The sequence below is a fragment of the Coregonus clupeaformis genome, unplaced genomic scaffold, assembly GCF_020615455.1.
Source record: "Coregonus clupeaformis isolate EN_2021a unplaced genomic scaffold, ASM2061545v1 scaf0752, whole genome shotgun sequence".
Classification (NCBI taxonomy): Eukaryota; Metazoa; Chordata; class Actinopteri; order Salmoniformes; family Salmonidae; genus Coregonus; species Coregonus clupeaformis.
Window position 1 is genome coordinate 71,714 of NW_025534207.1, and position 24,762 is coordinate 96,475.

The following is a 24,762-nucleotide window of genomic DNA, read 5'->3' on the forward strand; positions in this document are numbered from 1 at the left end:
CCTTCAGGTCTGTCATCCCCATCAACATACTGTACGTTTGCCTCCTTCAGGTCTGTCATCCCCATCAACATACTGTACGTTTGCCTCCTTCAGGTCTGTCATCCCCATCAACATACTGTACGTTTGCCTCCTTCAGGTCTGTCATCCCCATCAACATACTGTACGTTTGCCTCCTTCAGGTCTGTCATCCCCATCAACATACTGTACGTTTGCCTCCTTCAGGTCTGTCATCCCCATCAACATACTGTACGTTTGCCTCCTTCAGGTCTGGACCATTTTAAGGCTTTTAGTGATTTGGACACCAAGGAATTTGAAGCTGTCTTCCCGCTCCACGACGATGTGGATGGGGGCTTGTGGGTATTACAGACTGGGACAAGGAGAGGTTGAAAATGACCGTTAATATGCCTGCCAGCGGTTCTGCGCAGACCGTTAATATGCCTGCCAGCGGTTCTGCGCAGACCGTTAATATGCCTGCCAGCGGTTCTGCGCAGACCGTTAATCTGCCTGCCAGCGGTTCTGCGCAGACCGTTAATATGCCTGCCAGCGGTTCTGCGCAGACCGTTAATATGCCTGCCAGCGGTTCTGCGCAGACCGTTAATATGCCTGCCAGCGGTTCTGCGCAGACCGTTAATATGCCTGCCAGCGGTTCTGCGCATGCACTGAGAACGCGCCCTGGAATACCGTCGGGGGCCGTCGGCCTTGCAGGTGTTGACCTGATTTAAAGACCCTTGTCACGTTGGCCTCGGAGAGCGAGATCACCTAATCCTCTGGGTCGGTGACGGCCTGCACACCCGGCTCGATGTTGTTGTTGTTGTCAAAGCGTGCATAAAATGCATTCAGTTCGTCTGGTAGAGAGGCATCGTTGGGCATATCACAGTTGGGTCTTCCTTTGTAATCCGTAATGGACTGTAGCCCCAGCCACCTGCGGCGGGCGGCAGAGCCTGTGCAGTATATCTCCACCTTATTCCTATATTGTCCTTTTGCTCGTTTGATGACTCTGCAGAGGTCATAGCGGGACTTCCTGTACTTGTTCCTGTCTTCGGCCGTAGCATCAGGGTTGTCTATGATAGCTCTGTGTGCGGTAGCCCTGTTCTTTAGTTTAGCGCCAACCTCTGTGTTAATCCAGGGTTTTGGATTGGGGAAGCAGCGTCCCCTCACCGTGGGTACAACGTCGCCGATGCATTTTCTAATGAAGCCAGTGACGGAGGTGGTTATCTCGTCAATGTTATCGGCGGAGTCTCTGAACATATTCCAGTCAGCGTTAGCAAAGCAGTCCTGTAGCATAACCTCTAAATCTGGTGACCATCTCTCAACGGAGCGAATCACGGGTACTTCCTGTTTCAGCTTCTGCTTGTAAACAGGAAATAAAAGTACGGAGTCATGATCTGATTTGCCGAATAGCGGACGAGGGAGTGCCTTGTATGCTCGTGGGTAGAATAGCAGTGGTCTAGGACTTTATTGCCCCTAGTGGCGTTGGAGACGTGTTGATGGATGTTGGGCATCACGTGCCTTAGTGACGCCAAATTAAAATCGTTGCCAACCAGAAATGCAGCCTCTGGCTGTAGGTTTCGCTGCTTGTTTATAGCCTTGTACAGTTCATTAAGCGCTAGCTTTTTTATTTTATTTTTTATTGTCTTGAGGTGGAATATATACAGCAGTCACGATAACGGCTGAAAACTCCCTCGGGAGGCAGAAGGGTCGGCATTTGACCATCAGATATTCCAAGTCGGGTGAACAGTGGGTCGACACTTCCACTGCGTTAGGAATTGGCACACCAGTTGGAGTTGATGAAGAGGCAAACCCCTCCCCCTCTCAATTTTCCCCAACTCCACTGACCTGTCCGCCCGGTGAATGAAGAATCCATCGAGTTGGATAGCCATGGGGGGTATCTTGTCCGAGAGCCATGTTTCCGAAAAGCTAAGAATACTGCAGTTCCGAGAGTCCCGTCGGTAGCAAATACGCGATCGGAGGTCATCCATCTTATTATCAAGTGACTGTACATTAGCCAGTAGAATGGAGGAAGAGGTGGCCGGTTTTCCCTTCGCCTTAATCTCACCAGGATTCCCCCTCTTGGCTCCATAACGCCGGCCTTTCCTCTTTTGTAGCCGGAAAACCGATGAGGACCATGCTCTACCAACTAATGAGGACCATAGGGCGGCAGGTAGCTTAGTGGGTAAGAGCGTTGTGCCAGTAACCGAAAGGTCGCTGGTTCTAATCCCCGAGCCGACTAGGTGAAAAATCTGTCGATGTGCCCTTAAGCAAGGCACTTAACCCTAATTGCTCCTGTAAGTCGCTCTGGATAAGAGCGTCTGCTAAATGACGTAAATATGTAAATATATATATAAATATATGCTCTATCTATCAATCAATCAATCAATCAAATGTATGTATAAACCCCTTTTTACTGAAATCCAGCCTAAAACCCCAAACAGCAATGCAGATGTAGAAGCACGGTGGCTAGGAAAAACTCCCTAGAAAGGCAGAAACCTAGGAAGAAACCTAGAGAGGAACCAGGCTCTGAGGGGTGGCCAGTCCCCTTCTTGCTGTGCCGGGTGGAGATTATAAGAGGACATGGCCATTAAGTCCAGATTGTTCTTCAAGATGTTCAAACGTTCATAGATGACCAGCAGGGTCAAATAATAATCCCAGTGGTTGTAGAGGGTGCAACAGGTCAATACCTCAGGAGTAAATGTCAGTTGGCTTTTCATAGCCGAGCATTCAGAGGTCGAGACAGCAGGTGCGGTAGAGAGAGAGAGAGTCGAAAACAGCAGGTCTGGGACAAGGTAGCACGTCCGGTGAACAGGTCATGGTTCCATAGCCACAGGTAGAACAGTTGAAACTGGATCAGCAGCACGACCAGGTGGACTGGAAACAGCCAGGAGTCATCAGGCCAGGTAGTCCTGAGGCATGGTCCTAGGGCTCAGGTCCTCCGGGAGGGGAGGGAGAGAGAGAGAACCAGAGGGAGCATACTTTAATTCACACAGGACACCAGATAAGACAGGAGAAGTATACCAGATATAACAAACTGACCCTAGTCCCCCGGCACATAGACTATTGCAGCATAGATACTGGAGGCTGATACACCACCAACTAATGAGGGCCATGCTCTACCAACTAATGAGGACCATGCTTTACCAACTGATGAGGACCATGCTCTACCAACTGATGAGGACCATGCTCTACCAACTGATGAGGACCATGCTTTACCAACTGATGAGGACCATGCTCTACCAACTGATGAGGACCATGCTCTACCAACTGATGAGGACCATGCTCTACCAACTGATGAGGACCATGCTTTACCAACTGATGAGGACCATGCTCTACCAACTGATGAGGACCATGCTCTACCAACTGATGAGGACCATGCTCTACCAACTGATGAGGACCATGCTCTACCAACTGATGAGGACCATGCTTTACCAACTAATGAGGACCATGCTCTACCAACTGATGAGGACCATGCTCTACCAACTGATGAGGAACATGCTCTACCAACTGATGAGGACCATGCTCTACCAACTGAAGACTATGCTCTTCCAACTGGATCATTATCTTGCTGCATGACCCAGCTGCGATTCATCTCACGGACGGATGGCCCGACATTCTCCTTTTAGAATGATCTGATACAGAGCAGAATTCATGGTTCCTTCTATTAAGTCTTCCAGGTCGTGAGGAAGCAAAGCTTCCCCAAACCATCAACACCACCACCACTTTTGGACGACATGGGTCCTATTCTGTCTGGCCAAAACCAAACACTCCCTTCCACAGTAAGAACCGTGTACCAAAGATGAAGCATGGTGGCGAGGAGATGCTTCCCTTTTCATACTCCTTTATCTCCTGGGCTTCCCTTTTATTTGTCCCTGGCCTTCCATCAATCCCATTCCAGCGACAAAGAAGCAAGCATTAGACAATACATGATCATTATACCCATTCTGCCTTAATGTCTACGTTTCAGTATCTTTGCCTCCATCTTGTCTGTTTTTCCTTAAAGTGGGCTGCAGGCTAAAGCAAAAAATAAAAGCTTTTTAGTTCAATTAATTAGATGATGCCAACCTGAGCAGAGCCAGTACTGTCTGTGTGTGTCTGTGTGTCTGTGTGTGTGTGTGTGTGTGTGTGTGTCTGTGTGTATGTCTCCCAGGCTATGAACACAATCAGAAATCAAATAAACCTCTAGGAATAGGCTACATGAGATACTGTGCTGTAGTTTTATTTTATAGTTTAAAATGTTGTGGTTTGGTTTAATTAATTTATCATTTCAACCCACTGCCCAAAACATAAGTTCTATGTCACTGTTGTACTGTCCCATGACATGACTGCTGTATAAGATAGGCTAAACTCTAAACCCTCTTCTCCCATTCGACTTATCACTTAGCCTATTGATAATTGAGTCAATGACAAATGTCCTGCTGTTAATAGAAGCCCTGTGACAAAGCAGAGGACACACACAGAGAGCAGAGGACCCACACAGAGCAGAGGACCCACACAGAGCAGAGGACCCACACAGAGAGCAGAGGACCCACACACAGAGAGCAGAGGACCCACACACAGAGCAGAGGGGACCCACACACAGAGCAGAGGGGACCCACACAGAGCAGAGGACCCACACAGAGCAGAGGACCCACACAGAGCAGAGGAGACCCACACAGAGCAGAGGACCCACACACAGAGCAGAGGACCCACACACAGAGCAGAGGACCCACACACAGAGCAGAGGACCCACACACAGAGCAGAGGACCCACACACAGAGCAGAGGACCCACACACAGAGCAGAGGACCCACACAGAGCAGAGGGGACCCACACAGAGCAGAGGGGACCCACACAGAGCAGAGGGGACCCACACAGAGCAGAGGACCCACACAGAGCAGAGGACCCACACACAGAGCAGAGGACCCACACACAGAGCAGAGGACCCACACAGAGCAGAGGACCCACACAGAGCAGAGGACCCACACAGAGCAGAGGACCCACTGGAGGATTAGAGATGGTATGTTAAATGGGCCTGGATAGAGACTAGAGCCCCAGCACCTGTGTGTGTCAAAATGTGTGTGTGCGCCTCGGAGTGTATATGTGTCTGTCTAGTGGTGTCATTGAGATGTGCCCACTGTCGTTGTCAGGGTGGCGTTTAGTTACGACGGTCGCCCGCCGCCAAGTGCCTGTTCAGGGACACACACGCAAACGGTGCCTGAACAGGGGCCGCTAAAGTCAACCAGGAAACCAATCATATCCAACAGCCCAAAGCACTTACATGCTGTAGGGATGGCAACAGCCAATCCGATTCAGTGGGAGCATAGTGACTCGCTCTGATTGGGAGAAGGACTCAGCAAATCAGATTGTGGGTTAAAAGTTATAGCGATGGACAATGTTAGGGCTGGTTTATATGCAACTCTGATGGATGGTAATTTAGAGGTGGGGAGATGCTAATGTAACATATCCCATAACATGACAGCCTAGCTAGTGGATGAATACCAATCAACTGCTCTAGCTGGGTATTCTGCAAGCAGCCCAACGCTAAGCAGCCCAACACTAAGAACACTAAGCAGCCCAACGCTAAGCAGCCCAACACTAAGCAGCCAACACTAAGAACACTAAGCAGCCCAACATTAAGCAGCCCAACACTAAGAACACTAAGCAGCCCAACGCTAAGCAGCCCAACACTAAGCAGCCAACACTAAGAACACTAAGCAGCCCAACATTAAGCAGCCAACACTAAGAACACTAAGCAGCCCAACATTAAGCAGCCCAACACTAAGAACACTAAGCAGCCCAACGCTAAGCAGCCCAACACTAAGCAGCCAACACTAAGAACACTAAGCAGCCCAACATTAAGCAGCCCAACACTAAGAACACTAAGCAGCCCAACACTAAGCAGCCCAACACTAAGAACACTAAGCAGCCCAACACTAAGCAGCCCAACGCTAAGCAGCCCAACACTAAGAACACTAAGCAGCCCAACGCTAAGCAGCCCAACACTAAGAACACTAAGCAGCCCAACACTAAGCAGCCCAACGCTAAGCAGCCCAACACTAAGCAGCCAACACTAAGAACACTAAGCAGCCCAACACTAAGAACACTAAGCAGCCCAACGCTAAGCAGCCCAACACTAGGAACACTAAGCAGCCCAACGCTAAGCAGCCCAACACTAAGAACACTAAGCAGCCCAACAATAAGAACACTAAGCAGCCCAACGCTAAGAACACTAAGCAGCCCAACACTAAGCAGCCCAACACTAAGAACACTAAGCAGCCCAACACTAAGCAGCCCAACACTAAGAACACTAAGCAGCCCAACACTAAGAACACTAAGCAGCCCAACGCTAAGAACACTAAGCAGCCCAACACTAAGCAGCCCAACACTAAGCAGCCCAACACTAAGCAGCCCAACACTAAGAACACTAAGCAGCCCAACACCAAGAACACTAAGCAGCCCAACACTAAGCAGCCCAACACTAAGAACACTAAGCAGCCCAACGCTAAGAACACTAAGCAGCCCAACACTAAGAACACTAAGCAGCCCAACACTAAGAACACTAAGCAGCCCAACACTAAGAACACTAAGCAGCCCAACACTAAGAACACTAAGCAGCCCAACACTAAGAACACTAAGCAGCCCAACACTAAGAACGCTAAGCAGCCCAACACTAAGAACGCTAAGCAGCCCAACACTAAGAACACTAAGCAGGCCAACACTAAGAACACTAAGCAGCCCAACACTAAGAACACTAAGCAGCCCAACTCTAAGAACACTAAGCAGCCCAACACTAAGAACACTAAGCAGCCCAACACTAAGCAGCCCAACACTGAGAACACTAAGCAGCCCAACACTAAGAACACTAAGCAGCCCAACACTAAGCAGCCCAACACTAAGCAGCCAACACTAGGAACACTAAGCAGCCCAACACTAAGCAGCCCAACACTAAGCAGCCCAACACTAAGAACACTAAGCAGCCCAACACTAAGAACACTAAGCAGCCCAACACTAAGAACACTAAGCAGCCCAACACTAAGCAGCCCAACACTAAGCAACCCAACACTAAGAACACTAAGCAGCCCAACACTAAGCAGCCCAACACTAAGAACACTAAGCAGCCCAACACTAAGCAGCCCAACACTAAGCAGGCCAACACTAGGAACACTAAGTAGGCCTAGGACATGTTGGAGAGCGAATACTGCTACTGTATGTGTGAGCTTGCTAGTTTGGTTCTGCCATTGCATTGGCACCCACACGTATCCTGCCTGTCCTCCATTTAAACATCAGTAGACTGCATACTGCAAAGAGCCAGTACCTGTTAAGGTAAACTGCACAGTGCCATGCAGTCTACTGATACTGCGAGCAGCTCTCAGACATGTAAGGACCGGGAAGCAGCGCTAGAACATGTACAGACCCTGAGAGCAGCACTAGAACATGTAAAGACCCTGAGAGCAGCACTAGAACATGTACAGACCCTGAGAGCAGCACTAGAACATGTAAAGACCCTGAGAGCAGCACTAGAACATGTAAAGACCCTGAGAGCAGCACTAGAACATGTACAGACCCTGAGAGCAGCACTAGAACATGTAAAGACCCTGAGAGCAGCACTAGAACATGTAAAGACCCTGAGAGCAGCACTAGAACATGTAAAGACCCTGAGAGCAGCACTAGAACATGTACAGACCCTGAGAGCAGCACTAGAACATGTACAGACCCTGAGAGCAGCACTAGAACATGTAAAGACCCTGAGAGCAGCACTAGAACATGTAAAGACCCTGAGAGCAGCACTAGAACATGTACAGACCCTGAGAGCAGCACTAGAACATGTAAAGACCCTGAGAGCAGCACTAGAACATGTAAAGACCCTGAGAGCAGCACTAGAACATGTAAAGACCCTGAGAGCAGCACTAGAACATGTACAGACCTTGAGAGCAGCGCTAGAACATGTAAAGACCCTGAGAGCAGCGCTAGTGGACACCCTCATGGCAATCACAACAACTAAGGCCATCAGACAGTTAAATAGCCATCACTAGCACATTAGAGGCTGCTGCTGCCTGTTGAAATCACTGGCCACTTTAAGAAATGGAACACTAGTCACTTTAATAATGTTTACATATCTTGCACTACTCATCTCATATGTATATACTACATTCTATTCTATAATATTCTACTGTATCTTAGTCCATGCCGCTCTGTCATTGCTTGTCCATATATGTATATATTCTTAATTCCATTCCTTACTAGATTTGTGTGTATTGGGTATATGTTGTGAAATTGTTAGATATTACTTGTTACATATTACTGCACTGTCGGAGCTAGAAGCACAAGCATTTCGCTACACCCGCAATAACATCTGCTAAACACGTGTATGTTGATTTGAACTCTATAGCTTCATGCCATGTTGTTGTGGATCAGTGTCTTGTTACTCACTGTCCACACAATGGTCCTGGCTTGGTCTCAAATGACACCCTATTCCTTACATAGTGCACTACGAGTCCAGGGCAAAAGTAAATGACCTACATAGGGAATAGGGTGCTGATTAGAACGCAGTAACTCTTACTCTGCAATATAACGCTCCTCACTGGTTGCCTATTCAAAACCATCAAGCTGTTAAATAACTGTTTGTCCCCTTCGCAGTAATGCAATTCTCTCTCTCTGTCTCTGTCCCTCTCTGTCTCTGTCCCTCTCTGTCTCTGTCCCTCTCTGTCTCTGTCTCTATCTCTCTCTGTCTCTATCCCTCTCTGTCTCTCTCTCTATCCCTATCTCTCTCTCTCAATTCAATTCCATGTCAATTTAAGGGCTTTATTGGCATGGGAAACATACGTTAACATTCCCGAAACAGTGAACATTACACTCACTAAAGTTCCAAAAGAATAAAGACATTTCAAATGTCATATTATGTCTATATACAGTGTTGTAACAAGGTGCAAATAGTTAAAGTACAAAAGGGAAAATAAATAATCATAAATATGGGTTGTATTTACAATGGTGTTTGTTCTTCACTGGTTGCCCTTTTCTTGTGGCAACAGGTCACACATCTTGCTGCTGTGATGGCACACTGTGGTATATCACCCAATAGATATGGGAGTTTATCAAAATTGATTGGTTTTCGAATTCTTTGTGGATCTGTGTAATCTGAGGGAAATATGTGTCTCTAATATGGTCATACATTTGGCAGGAGGTTAGGAAGTGCAGCTCAATTTCCACCTCATTTTGTGGGCAGTGTGCACATAGCCTGTCTTCTCTTGAGAGCCAGGTCTGCCTACGGTGGCCTTTCTCAATAGCAAGGCTATGGTCACTGAGTCTGTACATAGTCAAAGCTTTCCTTAAGTTTGGGTCAGTCACAGTGGTCAGGTATTCTGCCACTGTGTACTCTGCCACTGTGTACTCTCTGTTTAGGGCCAATTACAGTGGCTTGCGAAAGTATTCACCCCCCTTGGCATTTTTCCTATTTTGTTGCCTTACAACCTGGAATTAAAATTGATTTTTTGGGGGTTTCTATCATTTGATTTACACAACATGCCTACCACTTTGAAGATGCTGCATCCCTGTCTCGCCCCACGGCCCTGTGGAAATAAATGTTTGTTTTTTTGCCAATGTTTACCACACACTTGTTGTTTGTGCACATGGATTTTATAATGTCGTATGTTTTTCCCCCAACACCACTTTACATCAATTTGTATAGCAGACCCTCATGCCAAATTGAGTCAAAAGCTTTTTTGAAATCAACAAATCATGATAAGACTTAGCCGTTTGGTTTGTTTGTTTGTCAATTAGGGTGTGCAGGGTGAATACGTGGTCTGTCGTACGGTAATTTGGTAAAAAGCCAATTTGACATTTACTCAGTACATTGTTTTCACTGAGGAAATGTACGAGTCTGCTCTTAATGATAATGCAGAGGATTTCCCCAAGGTTGCTGTTGACGCATATCCCACGGTAGTTATTGGGGTAAATTTGTCTCCACTTTTGTGAATTTGGGTGATTCGTCCTTGGTTCCAAATATTGGGGAAGATGACAGAGCAAAGGATGATGTCAAAGAGTTTAAGTATAGCCAATTGGAATTTGTGGTCTGTATATTTTATCATTTCATTGAGGATACCAGCAACACCACAGGCCTTTTTAGGTTGGAGGGTTTGTATTTTGTCCTGTAATTCATTCAATTTATATATTTATATTTAATTATTTATTTGTAATATCTGAGTTGTTTTAGAGTGTTTCCCTCACTTTGTTTATGATAAACTACTGGTGTATGAAAAAAATAACAAAATAATGTCTGCACTCACTAACTGTAAGTCGCTCTGGATAAGAGCGTCTGCTAAAATGACTAAAATGTAATTGGAGAATCCAGTGGGTTCTTTGTCTTTCAAAGTTGATTCTAAGATTTGTATTTGATCATGTATATGTTTTTGCTGTTTGTTCTCTGTTATAGGGCCAAAAAGATTGGAGAAGTGGTTTACCCATACATCTCCATTTTGGATAGATAACTATTTGTGTTGTTTGTTTAGTGTTTTCCAATTTTCCCAGAAGTGGTTAGAGTCTATGGATTCTTCAATTACATTGAGTTGATTTCTGACGTGCTGTTCCTTCTTTTTCCACAGTGTATTTCTGTATTGTTTTAGTGATTCACCATAGTGAACGTGTAGGCTCAGGTTTTCTGGGTCTCTATGTTTTTGGTTGGATAGGTTTCTCAATTTATTTTTTAGGTTTTTGCATTCTTCATCAAACCATTTGTCATTGTTATTTATTTTCTTAGGTTTTCTGTTTGACATTTTTTGATTTAACAGGGAAGCTGAAATGTCAAATATACTGTTTAGGTTTCTACTGCCAAGTTTACACCTTCACTATTACAGTGGAACGTTTTGTCCAGGAAGTTTTCTAAAAGGGATTGAATTTGTTGTTGCCTAATTGTTTTTTGGTAGGTTTCTACACTACTTTCCTTCCATCTGTAGCATTTCTTAATATTATTCAGTTCGTTTGGCTTTGATGCCTCATGATTGAGTAGTCCTCTCTTCAAGTAAGCTGTGATTTTGCTGTGATCTGATAGGGGTGTCAGTGGGCTGACTGAACGCTCTGAGAGACTCTGGGTTGAGGTCAGTGATAAAGTACTACTGCCAAGAGATGAGCTATAGGTGTACCTACCATAGGAGTCCCCTCGAAGCCTACCATTGACTATGTACATACCCAGCGTGTGACAGAGCTGCAGGAGTTGTGACCCGTTTTTGTTGGTTATGTTGTCGTAGTTGTGCCTAGGGGGGCATATGGGGGAGGGAATGCTGTCACCTCCAGGTAGGTGTTTGTCCCCCTGTGTGCTGAGGGTGTCAGGTTCTTGTCCAGTTCTGACATTTAGGTCGCAACAGACTGGTACATGTCCCTGGGCCTGGAAATGATTGATTTCCCCTTCAAGGATGGAGAAGCTGTCTTCATTAAAGTATGGGGATTCTGGTGGGGGGATAAGGTCTCTCTGTTTCTCTCTCTGTTTCTCTCTCTATGTTTCTCTCTCTGTTTCTCTCTGCCTCTGCCTCCCTCTCCCTCTCCCCTCTCTCTCTCTCTCTCTCTCTCTCTCTCTCCCTCCCTCTCTCTGCCTCTCTCTCTGTCTCTCTGTCTCCCTACATCTTTGATTTCACGTATTGCTGCAACACAGACCCTGCTGTCATTAAGTAGGCCACTGCAATCCAGCAGGGAGCCTGGCGCTAGCTAGAGCAATGGCTAACTCCTCCCTTTTGGCATGTGCTGGCTGGCGCTAGGCTAACGCTAGCTGAGCCATCCTGTAGTACTGCTGTTCTGTGCTATTCAGTCTTATGATTTTTATTTTATTTATTATATTATTATAAAAAATAAAAATAAAAATAATTATTTCACCTTGATTTAACCAGTAAAGCCAGTTGAGAACAAGTTCTCATTTACAACTGCGACCTGGCCAAGATAAAGCAAAGCATTGCGATAAAAACAACAACACAGAGTTACATATGGGGTAAAACAAAACATAAAGTCAAAAATACAACAGAAAATATATATACAGTGTGTGCAAATGTAGCAAGTTATGGAGGTAAGGCAATAAATAGGCTATAGTGCAAAATAATTACAATTAGTATTAACACTGGAATGATAGATGTGCAAGAGATGATGTGCAAATAGAGATACTGGGGTGCAAATTAGCAAAATAAATAACAATATGGGGATGAGGTAGTTGGGTGGGCTAATTTCAGATGGGCTGTGTACAGGTGCAGTGATCGGTAAGGTGCTCTGACAACTGATGCTTAAAGTTAGTGAGGGAGATACATTGGGGGAAAAAAGTATTTAGTCAGCCACCAATTGTGCAAGTTCTCCCACTTAAAAAGATGAAAGAGGCCTGTAATTTTCATCATATGTACACGTCAACTATGACAGACAAAATTAGAGAAAAAATTCCAGAAAATCACATTGTAGGATTTTTTATGAATTTATTTGCAAATTATGGTGGAAAATAAGTATTTGGTCAATAACAAAAGTTTCTCAATACTTTGTTATATACCCTTTGTTGGCAATGACACAGGTCAAACGTTTTCTGTAAGTCTTCACAAGGTTTTCACACACTGTTGCTGGTATTTTGGCCCATTCCTCCATGCAGATCTCCTCTAGAGCAGTGATGTTTTGGGGCTGTCGCTGGCAACACAGACTTTCAACTCCCTCCAAATATTTTCTATGGGGTTGAGATCTGGAGACTGGCTAGGCCACTCCAGGACCTTGAAATGCTTCTTACGAAGCCACTCCTTCGTTGCCCGGGCGGTGTGTTTGGGATCATTGTCATGCTGAAAGACCCAGCCACGTTTCATCTTCAATGCCCTTGCTGATGGAAGGAGGTTTTCACTCAAAATCTCACGATACATGGCCCCATTCATTCTTTCCTTTACACGGATCAGTCGTCCTGGTCCCTTTGCAGAAAAACAGCCCCAAAGCATGATGTTTCCACCCCCATGCTTCACAGTAGGTATGGTGTTCTTTGGATGCAACTCAGCATTCTTTGTCCTCCAACCACGACAAGTTGAGTTTTTACCAAAAAGTTATATTTTGGTTTCATCTGACCATATGACATTCTCCCAATCCTCTTCTGGATCATCCAAATGCACTCTAGCAAACTTCAGATGGGCCTGGACATGTACTGGCTTAAGCAGGGGGACACGTCTGGCACTGCAGGATTTGAGTCCCTGGCGGCGTAGTGTGTTACTGATGGTAGGCTTTGTTACTTTGGTCCCAGCTCTCTGCAGGTCATTCACTAGGTCCCCCCGTGTGGTTCTGGGATTTTTGCTCACCGTTCTTGTGATCATTTTGACCCCACGGGGTGAGATCTTGTGTGGAGCCCCAGATTGAGGGAGATTATCAGTGGTCTTGTATGTCTTCCATTTCCTAATAATTGCTCCCACAGTTGATTTCTTCAAACCAAGCTGCTTACCTATTGCAGATTCAGTCTTCCCAGCCTGGTGCAGGTCTACAATTTTGTTTCTGGTGTCCTTTGACAGCTCTTTGGTCTTGGCCATAGTGGAGTTTGGAGTGTGACTGTTTGAGGTTGTGGACAGGTGTCTTTTATACTGATAACAAGTTCAAACAGGTGCCATTAATACAGGTAACGAGTAGAGGACAGAGGAGCCTCTTAAAGAAGAAGTTACAGGTCTGTGAGAGCCTGAAATCTTGCTTGTTTGTAGGTGACCAAATACTTATTTTCCACCATAATTTGCAAATAAATTCATTAAAAATCCTACAATGTGATTTTCTGGATTTTTTTCTTCTCAATTTGTCTGTCATAGTTGACGTGTACCTATGTTGAAAATTACAGGCCTCTCTCATATTTTTAAGTGGGAGAACTTGCACAATTGGTGGCTGACTAAATACTTTTTCCCCCCACTGTAAGTGTCTCCAGCTTCAGAGATTTTTGCAATTTGTTCCAGTCATTGGCAGCAGAGAACTGGAAGGAATGGCGGCCAAAGGAGGTGTTGGCTTTGGGGATGACCAATGAGATATACCTGCTGGAGCGCAGACTACGGGTGGGTGCTGCTATGGTGACCAATGAGCTAAGATAAGGCGGGGATTTGCCTAGCAGTGATTTATAGATGGCCTGGAGCCAGTGGGTTTGGCGACGAATATGTAGTGAGGACCAGCCAACAAGAGCGTACAGGTCACAGTGGTGGGTAGTATATGGGGCTTTGGTGACAAAACGGATGGCACTGTGATAGACTACATCCAATTTGCTGAGTAGAGTGTTGGAGGCTATTTTGTAAATGACATCGCCGAAGTCAAGGATCGGTAGGATAGTCAGTTTTACGAGGGCATGTTTGGCAGCATGAGTGAAGGAGGCTTTGTTGCGAAATAGTTAGCCGATTCTAGATTTAACTTTGGATTGGAGATTCTTAATGTGAGTCTGGAAGGAGAGTTTACAGTCTAACCAGACACCTAGGTATTTGTAGTTGTCCACATACTCTAGGTCACATCCAATGGCTGAGAACAGAACACTGTTGTGGCTGTTACCATGGTTAACAGTGGCTCCTAGCGTAACACAGCACACTGTACTGCACCGGTCTGGCCCTGTGTCTGGTTCTCTCTCTCTCTCTCTCTCTCTCTGTCTCTCTGTCTCTCTGTCTCTCTGTCTCTCTGTCTCTCTGTCTCTCTCTCTCTCTCTCTCTCTCTCTCTCTCTCTCTCTCTCTCTCTCTCTCTCTCTCTCTCTCTCTCTCTCTCTCTCTCTCTCTCTCTCTCTCTCTGGCTCTCTCTCTCTCTCTGTCTCTCTCTCTCTCTCTCTCTCTGGCTCTCTCTCTCTCTCTGTCTCTGTCTCTGTCTCTGTCTCTCTCTCTCTCTCTCTCTCTGTCTGGTAGGACTGAAGCAGTAAGTCTACTACGGTCGTAGTAGAGGAGAGACATCAGTATACAGTATAGGGCATCTATATATACTGTATAGGGCTATACAGTGCTGTGAAAAAGTATTTGCCCCCTTTCTAGTTTTCTCTTCTTTTGCATGTTTTTGATACTGAATGTTATCAGCTCTTCAACCAAAACCCGATATTAGATAAAGGGAACCTGAGTGAACAAATAACACAACAATTACGTACTTATTTCATAAACAAAGTTATGCAACACCCAATGCCCCTGTGTGAAAAAGTAATTGCCCCCTTACACTGAATAACTGGTTGTACCACCTTTAGCTGCAATGACTCCAACCAAATGCTTCCTGTAGTTGTTGATCAGTCTCTCACATCGCTGTGGAGGAATTTTGGCCCACTCTTCCATGCAGAACTGCTTTAACTCAGCGACATTTGTGGGTTTTTAAGCATGAACTGCTAATTTGAAGTCCTGCCACAACATCTCAATTGGGATTAGGTTTGGACTTTGAAAACACAATCTACATGAAAATGTCTAAAAAGCAACACATTTGAAGTTTTGGAAGGGCCTAGTCAGTAAGTCCAGACCTAATTTCAATTGAGATGTTGTGGCAGGACTTGAAATTAGCAGTTCATGCTTGAAAACCCACAAATGTCGCTGAGTTAATCTATACACAATACCCAATAATGACAAAGCCAAACAGGTTTTTTTGACATTTTTGCAAATGTATAAAAAAAAAATAGGACTTAGTAATTTTTTGAAGCACCTTTGGCTTGTCCCGAAGACATTCCTGTGTTGTCTTAGGTTTGTGCTTAGGGTAGTTGTCCTGTTGGAAGGTGAACCTTCGCCCCAGTCTGAGGTCCTGAGCGCTCTGGAGCAGGTTTTTTTATCAAGGATCTCTCTGTACTTTGCTCCGTTCATCTTTCCCTCGATCCTGACTAGTTTCCCTGTCCCTGCCGCTGAAAAACATCCCCACAGCATGATGCTGCCACCACCATGCTTCACCGTAGGGATGGTGCCAGGTTTCCTCCAGAAGTGACGGTTGGCATTCAAGCCAAAGAGTTCAATCTTGGTTTCATCAGACCAGAGAATCTTGTTTCTCATGGTCTCAGAGTCCTTTAGGTGCCTTTAGGCAAACTCCAAGTGGGCTGTCATGTGCCTTTTACTGAGGAGTGGCTTCCGTCTGGCCACTCTACCATAAAGGCCTGATTGGTGGAGTGCTGCAGAGATTATAGTTATTCTGGAAGGTTCTCCCATCTCCACAGAGGAACTCTGGAGCTGTGTCAGAGTGACCATCGGGTTCTTGGTCACCTCCCTGACCAAGGCCCTTCTCCCCCGATTGCTCAGTTTGGCCAGGAGGCCAGCTCTAGGAAGAGTCTTGGTGGTTCCAAACTTCTTCCATTTAAGAATGATGGAGGCCACTGTGTTCTTGGGGACCTTCAATGCTGCAGGCACTTCATGGTACCCTTCCCCAGATCTGTGCCTCGACACAATCCTGTCTCGGAGCTCTACGTATTGTGCGTAGATTAATTAGGATTTTATTTTATTTAATCAATTTTAGAGTAAGGCTGTGACGTAATAAAGTGTGGAAAAAGTGAACTCTGTTCTGTGTGAAATAATTCTAAACTCTGTTCTGTGTGAAATGATTCTAAACTCTGTTCTGTGTGAAATGATTCTAAACTCTGTTCTGTGTGAAATGATTCTAAACTCTGTTCTGTGTGAAATGATTCTAAACTCTGTTCTGTGTGAAATAATTCTAAACTCTGTTCTGTGTGAAATGATTCTAAACTCTGTTCTGTGTGAAATGATTCTAAACTCTGTTCTGTGTGAAATGATTCTAAACTCTGTTCTGTGTGAAATGATTCTAAACTCTGTTCTGTGTGAAATGATTCTAAACTCTGTTCTGTGTGAAATAATTCTGAACTCTGTTCTGTGTGAAATGATTCTAAACTCTGTTCTGTGTGAAATGATTCTAAACTGTGTTCTGTGTGTTCTCTGTAACAGACGCTGATATGCAGTGAGGATGAGTGGCATCGGTGAAAACCCCCTTGACCCTGCTGCCAGGGCCGAGTCGAGGAAACGCAAAGAATGTTCCTCTGACTTGCTGGGTCCCAGGTAGGAACATCTGTCTTCACTATACTAAACTATACTTTACTCTACTAAATTATACTAAACTCTAGTATACTAAACTCTACTTACAGTGGGGAGAACAAGTATTTGATACGCGGACGATTTTGCAGGTTTTCCTACTTACAAAGCATGTAGAGGTCTGTAATTTTTATCATAGGTACACTTCAACTGTGAGAGACGGAATCTAAAACAAAAATCCAGAAAAACACATTGTATGATTTGTAAGTAATTAATTTGCATTTTATTGCATGACATAAGTATTTGATCACCTACCAACCAGTAAGAATTCCGGCTCTCACAGACCTGTTCGTTTTTCTTTAAGAAGCCCTCCTGTTCTCCACTCATTACCTGTATTAACTGCACCTGTTTGAACTCGTTACCTGTATAAAAGACACCTGTCGACACACTCAATCAAACAGACTCCAACCTCTCCACAATGGCCAAGACCAGAGAGCTGTGTAAGGACATAGGCAAGCAGCTTGGTGAGAAGGCAACAACTGTTGGCGCAATTATTAGAAAATGGAAGAAGTTCAAGATCTGGGGCTCCATGCAAGATCTCACCTCGTGGGGCATCAATGATCATGAGGAAGGTGAGGGATCAGCCCAGAACTACACGGCAGGACCTGGTCAATGACCTGAAGAGAGCTGGGATCACAGTCTCAAAGAAAACCATTAGTAACACACTACGCCGTCATGGATTAAAATCCTGCAGCGCACGCAAGGTCCCCTTGCTCAAGCCAGCGCATGTCCAGGCCCGTCTGAAGTTTGCCAATGACCATCTGGATGATCCAGAGGAGGAATGGGAGAAGGTCATGTGGTCTGATGAGACAAAAATAGAGCTTTTTAGTCTAAACTCCACTCGCCGTGTTTGGAGGAAGAAGAAGGATGAGTACAACCCCAAGAACACCATCCCAACCGTGAAGCATGGAGGTGGAAACATCATTCTTTGGGGATGCTTTTCTGCAAAGGGGACAGGACGACTGCACCGTATTGAGGGGAGGATGGAATGGGCCATGTATCGCAAGATCTTGGCCAACAACCTCCTTCCCTCAGTAAGAGCATTGAAGATGGGTCGTGGCTGGGTCTTCCAGCATGACAACGACCCGAAACACACAGCCAGGGCAACTAAGGAGTGGCTCTGTAAGAAGCATCTCAAGGTCCTGGAGTGGCCTAGCCAGTCTCCAGACCTGAACCCAATAGAAAATCTTTGGAGGGAGCTGAAAGTCCGTATTGCCCAGCGACAGCCCCGAAACCTGAAGGATCTGGAGAAGGTCTGTATGGAGGAGTGGACTAAAATCCCTGCTGCAGTGTGTGCAAACCTGGTCAAGACCTACAGGAAACGTATGATCTCTGTAATTGCAAACAAAGGTTTCTGTACCAAATATGAAGTTCTGCTTTTCTGATGTATCAAATACTTATGTCATGCAATAAAATGCAAATTAATTACTTCAAAATCATATAATGTGATTTTCTGGATTTTTGTTTTAGATTCCGTCTCTCACAGTTGAAGTGTACCTATGATAAAAATTACAGACCTCTACATGCTTTGTAAGTAGGAAAACCTGCAAAATCGGCAGTGTATCAAATACTTGTTCTCCCCACTGTAACTATACTAAACTCTGATAAACTATACTCTACTTTACTAAACTACACTAAACTCTACTTTACTATACTAAACTCTACTTTACTAAACTCTACTAAACTATTTTGTTCTTACTCTAACTTTACTATAGGCAACTCAAAAGCTAGAGCCTTTACACTGCTCCAAGTCTGCACAGTACTATCATGTTGCTGCAGGCCTAATAGTTGAGTTATAAACCTTAGGTAAGAGACAGACCTGATTATTTAACTAAACTGGCTGGCTGACCGGCTGGCTGACCGACTGGCTGGCTGATCATGATTATGATGGTTGCCAACCCTATAGTTCTGTCATAATTATAGCTCCGGTCACCTATCTACTGCTTCCTAATTATTGGTGTATGACGCAGGTGCTACCGATGCGTCAAGGCGCAGACAGACAGACTCCTAAACAGCTTCTATCCCCTGGATATAAGACTGTTAAATGGCTAACGACTAACAGACAGACTCCTAAACAGCTTCTATCCCCTGGCCATAAGACTGTTAAATGGCTAACGACTAACAAACAGACTCCTAAACAGCTTCTATCCCCTGGATATAAGACTGTTAAATGGCTAACGACTACTGCTCTTCCTCACACCTACGCTGCTGCTAAAATAATTATTGATTTAATTTATTACCACCACTCTACTGGTGTTCGTTGATTTCCATCACCGTTAGTATCGATCTATTTATCCAGCTACTGGTCACTATTACTCCTGTTTACATGTACAGTGCATTCGAAAAGTATTCACACCCCTTGACTTTTTCCACATTTTGCTATGTTATAACCTTATTCTAAAATTGATTTGTTTCCCCTCATCAATCTACACACAATACCCCATAATGACAAAGAAAAACCGTTTTTTTTCTTTACATTTTTGCAAAGTATTCAGACCCTTTACTCAGTACTTTGTTGAAGCAGTGATTACAGCCTCGAGTCTTCTTGGGTATGACGCTACAAGCTTGGCACACCTGTATTTGGGGAGTTTCTCCCATTCTTCTCTGCATATCCTCTCAAGCTCTGTCAGGTTGGATGGGGAGCGTTGCTGCACAGCTATTTTCAGGTCTCCAGAGATGTTCGATCGGGTTCAAGTCCGGGCTCTGGCTGGGCCCCTCAAGGACATTCAGAGACTTGTCCCGAAGCCACTCCTTCATTGTCTTGAATGTGTGCTTAGGGTCGTTGTCCTGTTGGAAGGTGAACCTTCGCCCTAGTCTGAGGTCCTGAGCACTCTGGAGCAGGTTTCTCATGGTCTGAGTCCTTTAGGTGCCTTTTGGCAAACTCCAAGCGGGCTGTCATGTGCCTTTTACTGAGGAGTGGCTTCCGTCTGGCCACTCTACCATAAAGGACTGATTGTTGGAGTGCTGCAGAGATGGTTGTCCCATCTCCACAGAGGAACTCTGGAGCTCTGTCAGAGTGACCATCGGGTTCTTGGTCACCTCCCTGACCAAGGCCCTTCTCCCCCGATTGCTCAGTTTGGCCGGGCGGCCAGCTCTAGGAAGAGTCTTGGTGGTTCCGAACTTCTTCCATTTAAGAATGATGGAGGCCACTGTGTTCTTGGGACCTTCAATGCTGCAGAAATGTTTTGGTACCCTTCACCAGATCTGTGCCTCTACACAATCCTGTCTCGGAGCTCTACGGACAATTCCTTCAACCTCATGGCTTGGTTTTTGCTCAGACATGCACTGTCAACTGTGGGACCTTATATAGACAGGTGTGTGCCTTTTGCAAATCATGTCCAATCAATTGAATTTACCACAGGTGGATTCCAATCAAGTTGTAAAAACATCTCAAGGATGATCAATGGAAACAGGATGCACCTGAGCTCAATTTTGAGTCTCCTAGCAAGGGGTCTGAATACTTATATTTGCAAATACCTAATATTTGCAAAAATTCCTTAAACCTGTTTTTGCTTTGTCATTATGGGGTATTGTGTGTAGATTGAGGATAAAAAATAAAAATAAACATTTTAGAATAAGGCTGTAATGTAACAAAATGTGGAGAAGGGGTCTGAATACTTTCCGAATGCACTGTATATGCATTGAGCTTGTCTGATGCTTAAAGCTTACGGTTTGATGAAATAAGACAAATGCCACAAGAGGGCGCCAGAGATATAGATAAACAGAATAAAAAACCTTAACCTGACCCAACTATTCTCCTCTTGCTCCTGCAGGCTTTCGCAGATCCTGCCGTTACTCTCCTGAAGTTGCCGGTACACAGGAGTAGGCAACCTTTAATGCCAATTTATCTTACCATTTCTACCGATCTGCGTGCAAGTTATGGTTTTCGTGAAACAGTTTGATATTAATTTGTAATAACGTCTTCATATCTCAAAATCATTGTCATGTGGTTAATTAAAATCAGATCAAAATCTAAATGAAAATGATACAAACCCTAAAATGTAATTTCCATTGCAAAACTATGTAAAAAAATATTAACTATTAACTTGGGTCCGGCCCAAAGCTTGTGCTGGCTAACTTGCAACATTGTATAAAATATTCAGGGACACAGCTGTAGGCTATTTGCATAATAAGAAGGGATGATGTAAATAAATAGCCTACAGCTATATATGGGATAAGAAGCAGTGCTTGACTTGGGCAGGAGCTTACCAGAGCTGAGTCTCGGCACCTCAAATAGAATAGAATATAATATTATCTTAAAAGTATTGTGGAGCTCCTGCACCTAAATATAAACAGTACCAGCACCTAAAATGTGTACCAGAAACAATTTCAGTCCAAGTCGAGCACTGATAAGAAGTAATCAGGTAGGCCTATTTTATGATGTTTTCACTGGATCAGAGCATGACGTTGTTCCCTTTTTTTTATGCTGAGTGGTTATCGAAAGGGAGAGAGCTGGAAAGATTTTTCAAAATACATTGAGGAACTGTTGTAATTCTCAATGGATGTAAAAACAGACTTTGTTTTGCTTTGCTGTTTGAGGTGAAAACATTACTTTGAGAAGCTCCACAGGTCATTAGTGGTGGTGCGTTAAGCCAATCATAAATACTATCAGATCCCCAAATGGGCACATTTATAGGCCTGCATTTACACGCAGGCCAGGTAGCCTTTAGGCTTACTTCTATGCGTGCGCGTCCTTACTCAAGATTGACAGGAGCGCTCCAAATAAAAGACAAAGACTAAATTGACAACTTGTAAATGGAATGAAATAAACCAAAACTTGTTTCTCACAAGTGTAGCACTCTGCAAACAACGTGTCCACTCCGACAATGAGAACGGGAAGACTGGAATATTAATATTGAATGCGTTAAAATACATTACCGTAACCAAAAGTAACAAACATTGTAGATTAGAAATTATAGGAATTAACGGTAAATGTACTAGTGGTGATTTATACAGTAACAGTCAAAAGTTTGGACACACCTACTCATTCAAGGGTTTTTCTTTTCTTTTTACTATTTTCTACATTGTAGAATAATAGTGAAGACATCAAAACTAAGAAATAACACATATGGAATCATGTAGTAACCAGAAAAGTGTTAAACAAATCAAAAATAGATTTTAGATTTGAGATTCTTCAAAGTTGCCACCCTTTGCCTTCATGACAGCTTTGCACACTCTTGGCATTCTCTCAATCAGCTTCATGCACTCGTCACCTGGAATGCATTTAAATTAACTGGTGTGCCTTGTTAAAAGTTAATTTGTGGAATTTCTTTCCTTAATGCGTTTGAGCAAATTGGTTGTGTTGTGACAAGGTAGGTGTGGTATACAGAAGATTTGGTAAAATACCAAGTCCATATTATGCCAAGAACAGCTCAAATAAGCATAGAGAAACGGCAGTCCATCATTACTTGTAAGACATGAAGGTCAGTTAATCCAGAAAATGTCAAGAACTTTAAACGTTTCTTCAAGTGCAGTTGCAAAAACCATCAAGCGCTATGATGAAACTGGCTCTCATGAGGACCGCCACAGGAAAGGAAGACCCAGTGTTACCTCTGCTGCAGAGGATAAGTTCATTAGAGTTACCAGCCTCAGAAATTGCTGCCCAAAAAATGCTTCACAGAGTTCAAGTAACAGACACATCTCAACATCAACTGTTCAGAGGTTACTGTGTGAATCAGGCCTTCATGGTCGAATTGCTGCAAAGAAACCACTACTAAATGACACCAATAATAAGAAGAGACTTGCTTGGGCCAAGAAACACGAGCAATGGACATTAGACCGGTGGAAATTTGTCATTTGGTCGGGAGTCCAAATTTGAGATTTTTGGTTCCAACTGCCGTGTCTTTGTGAGACACAGTGTAAGTGAATGGATGATCTCCGCATGTGTATTTCCCACCGTAAAGCATGGAGGAGGAGGTGTTATGGTGTGGGGGTGCTTTGCTGGTGACACTGTCTGTGATTTATTTAGAATTCAAGGCACACTTAACCAGCATGGCTACCACAGCATTCTGCAGCGATACGCCATCCCATCTGGTTTGGGCTTAGTGGGACTGTCATTTGTTTTTCAACAGGACAACGACCCAACACACCTGGTGTGTAAGGGCTATTTTACCAAGCAGGAGAGTGATGGAGTGTTGCATCAGATGACCTGGCCTTCACAATCCCCAAATTGAGATGGTTTGAGATGAGTCGGACCGCAGAGTGTAGGGAAAGCAGCCATCAAGTGCTCAGCATATTTGGGAGCTCCTTTAAGACTGTTGGAAAAGCATTCCAGGTTAAGCTGGTTGAGAGTGTGCAAAGCTGTCATCAAGGCAAAGAAAGGCTCCTTTGAAGAATCTCAAATATAAAATATATTTTGATTTGGTTAACACTTTTTTGGTTACTACATGATTCCATATGTGTTCTTTCATAGTTTTGATGTCTTCACTATTATTCTACAATGTAGAAAATAGTAAAAATGAAGAAAAACCCTGGAATAATTACGTGTGTCCAAACTTTCGACTGGTACTGTATATAATGGGGCATTGATATACACTAACAATCAAACACACTCAAGTTTACACAGTGAAGTTATGAAACAATTAATGTGCACAAATTGGCGGGAGATAGCACATTCTGGAGAGAGAAGTGATTATTATTATATTAGAAGTGCATTGTGCATCTGGGCGCATCCGACGTCTGCATTGGCATTTATGGTGACGTGACCTCAGCAGAAGTCATACTTCTTGCACTTTGCAGAGCTTTGCAGAGCTGTTGTCAAATAAGTGAGTTTGTGTTTATACAAGATGTACCGCCACCACCTACCGTCAACCAATCATGTCAATGGGGAGCTATTCAGAGCCCTCCGCATTGTTTTAAAAAATTTGGGAGGCGCATGGCGATGCGGTACAGAGCTCAATTTGGCCTCTGCATGCCTCTGGAGCTTCTGCAATTGCGTCACACCCTCCATATGGAGCCTCCGACCACATTTTCTAATCAAGCATAAATTGGCTTTTAGTCTAGGCCTCTGCAATTGATTAGTTCGCTGAGATGGGTGCAAATATATATATATTTGTTACTGCTCGACTAAAACAATATCGGTCGACCAACAGCCTAACGACCAAACAATCGACCAGTCGACTAATTGAGGTCAGCCCTAATACGTATTTATATATTCCTGCTACCAGTCGCTCTCCAGGCCTGTTTACATGTACATCCACCGAACACTGTCACTCTTACAAACTCACTCACTCACACTCACCACCACCACACATAACACCCACCACTTATGCTGCTGCCATACTGTTTACTACTATTATTATTATAATTAGAATTATTTATCCTGCTACCAGTAACTTTCTAATCCCTGCCTATATGTACATATCTACCTCAAATACTCCAGTATCCCTGCAAATTGTAAATATGGTTATATCAGTCTACAGGTAACTCCTTGGACAGCTAGCTATCAGTGTGAACAGAGTCACGAATGTCGAGCTTCTCTTCTCTGCTCTACTTTCCCTCTCTCCATGTCACTCTCTCTCTCTGTTTTTCTCTCGGTCTCTCTGTCCGTCCGTACCTCTGTCCGTGTCTCACGCTGGCCTTCTCTCCGTCTCCTCAGCCCCAAACGAAGCAATGAGAGGCGAAACCGTGAGCATGAGAACCGCTACATGGAGGAGCTGGCCGAGCTGATCTTCGCCAACCTAAACGACATCGATAACTTCAACGTCAAACCGGACAAATGTGCCGTCCTCAAGGAGACTGTCAAACAGATACGACGGATCAAAGAGCAAGGTACACTGTACTACAATAAAATACTTGC

The 24,762-nt window shown here is 44.3% G+C and overlaps 1 protein-coding gene across 1 annotated transcript in view; it reads left to right on the forward strand.

Moving 5' to 3' along the window:
* Positions 1 to 24,762, forward strand: part of LOC121569948 (nuclear receptor coactivator 2) — a 188,672-nt gene that overhangs the window by 60,224 nt on the left and 103,686 nt on the right. Inside the window, 2 exon segments of the mRNA XM_045216619.1 lie at positions 16,821 to 16,931; positions 24,562 to 24,734. Coding sequence (XP_045072554.1) covers positions 16,840 to 16,931; positions 24,562 to 24,734 — 265 coding nt within the window. The 5' untranslated portion in view covers positions 16,821 to 16,839.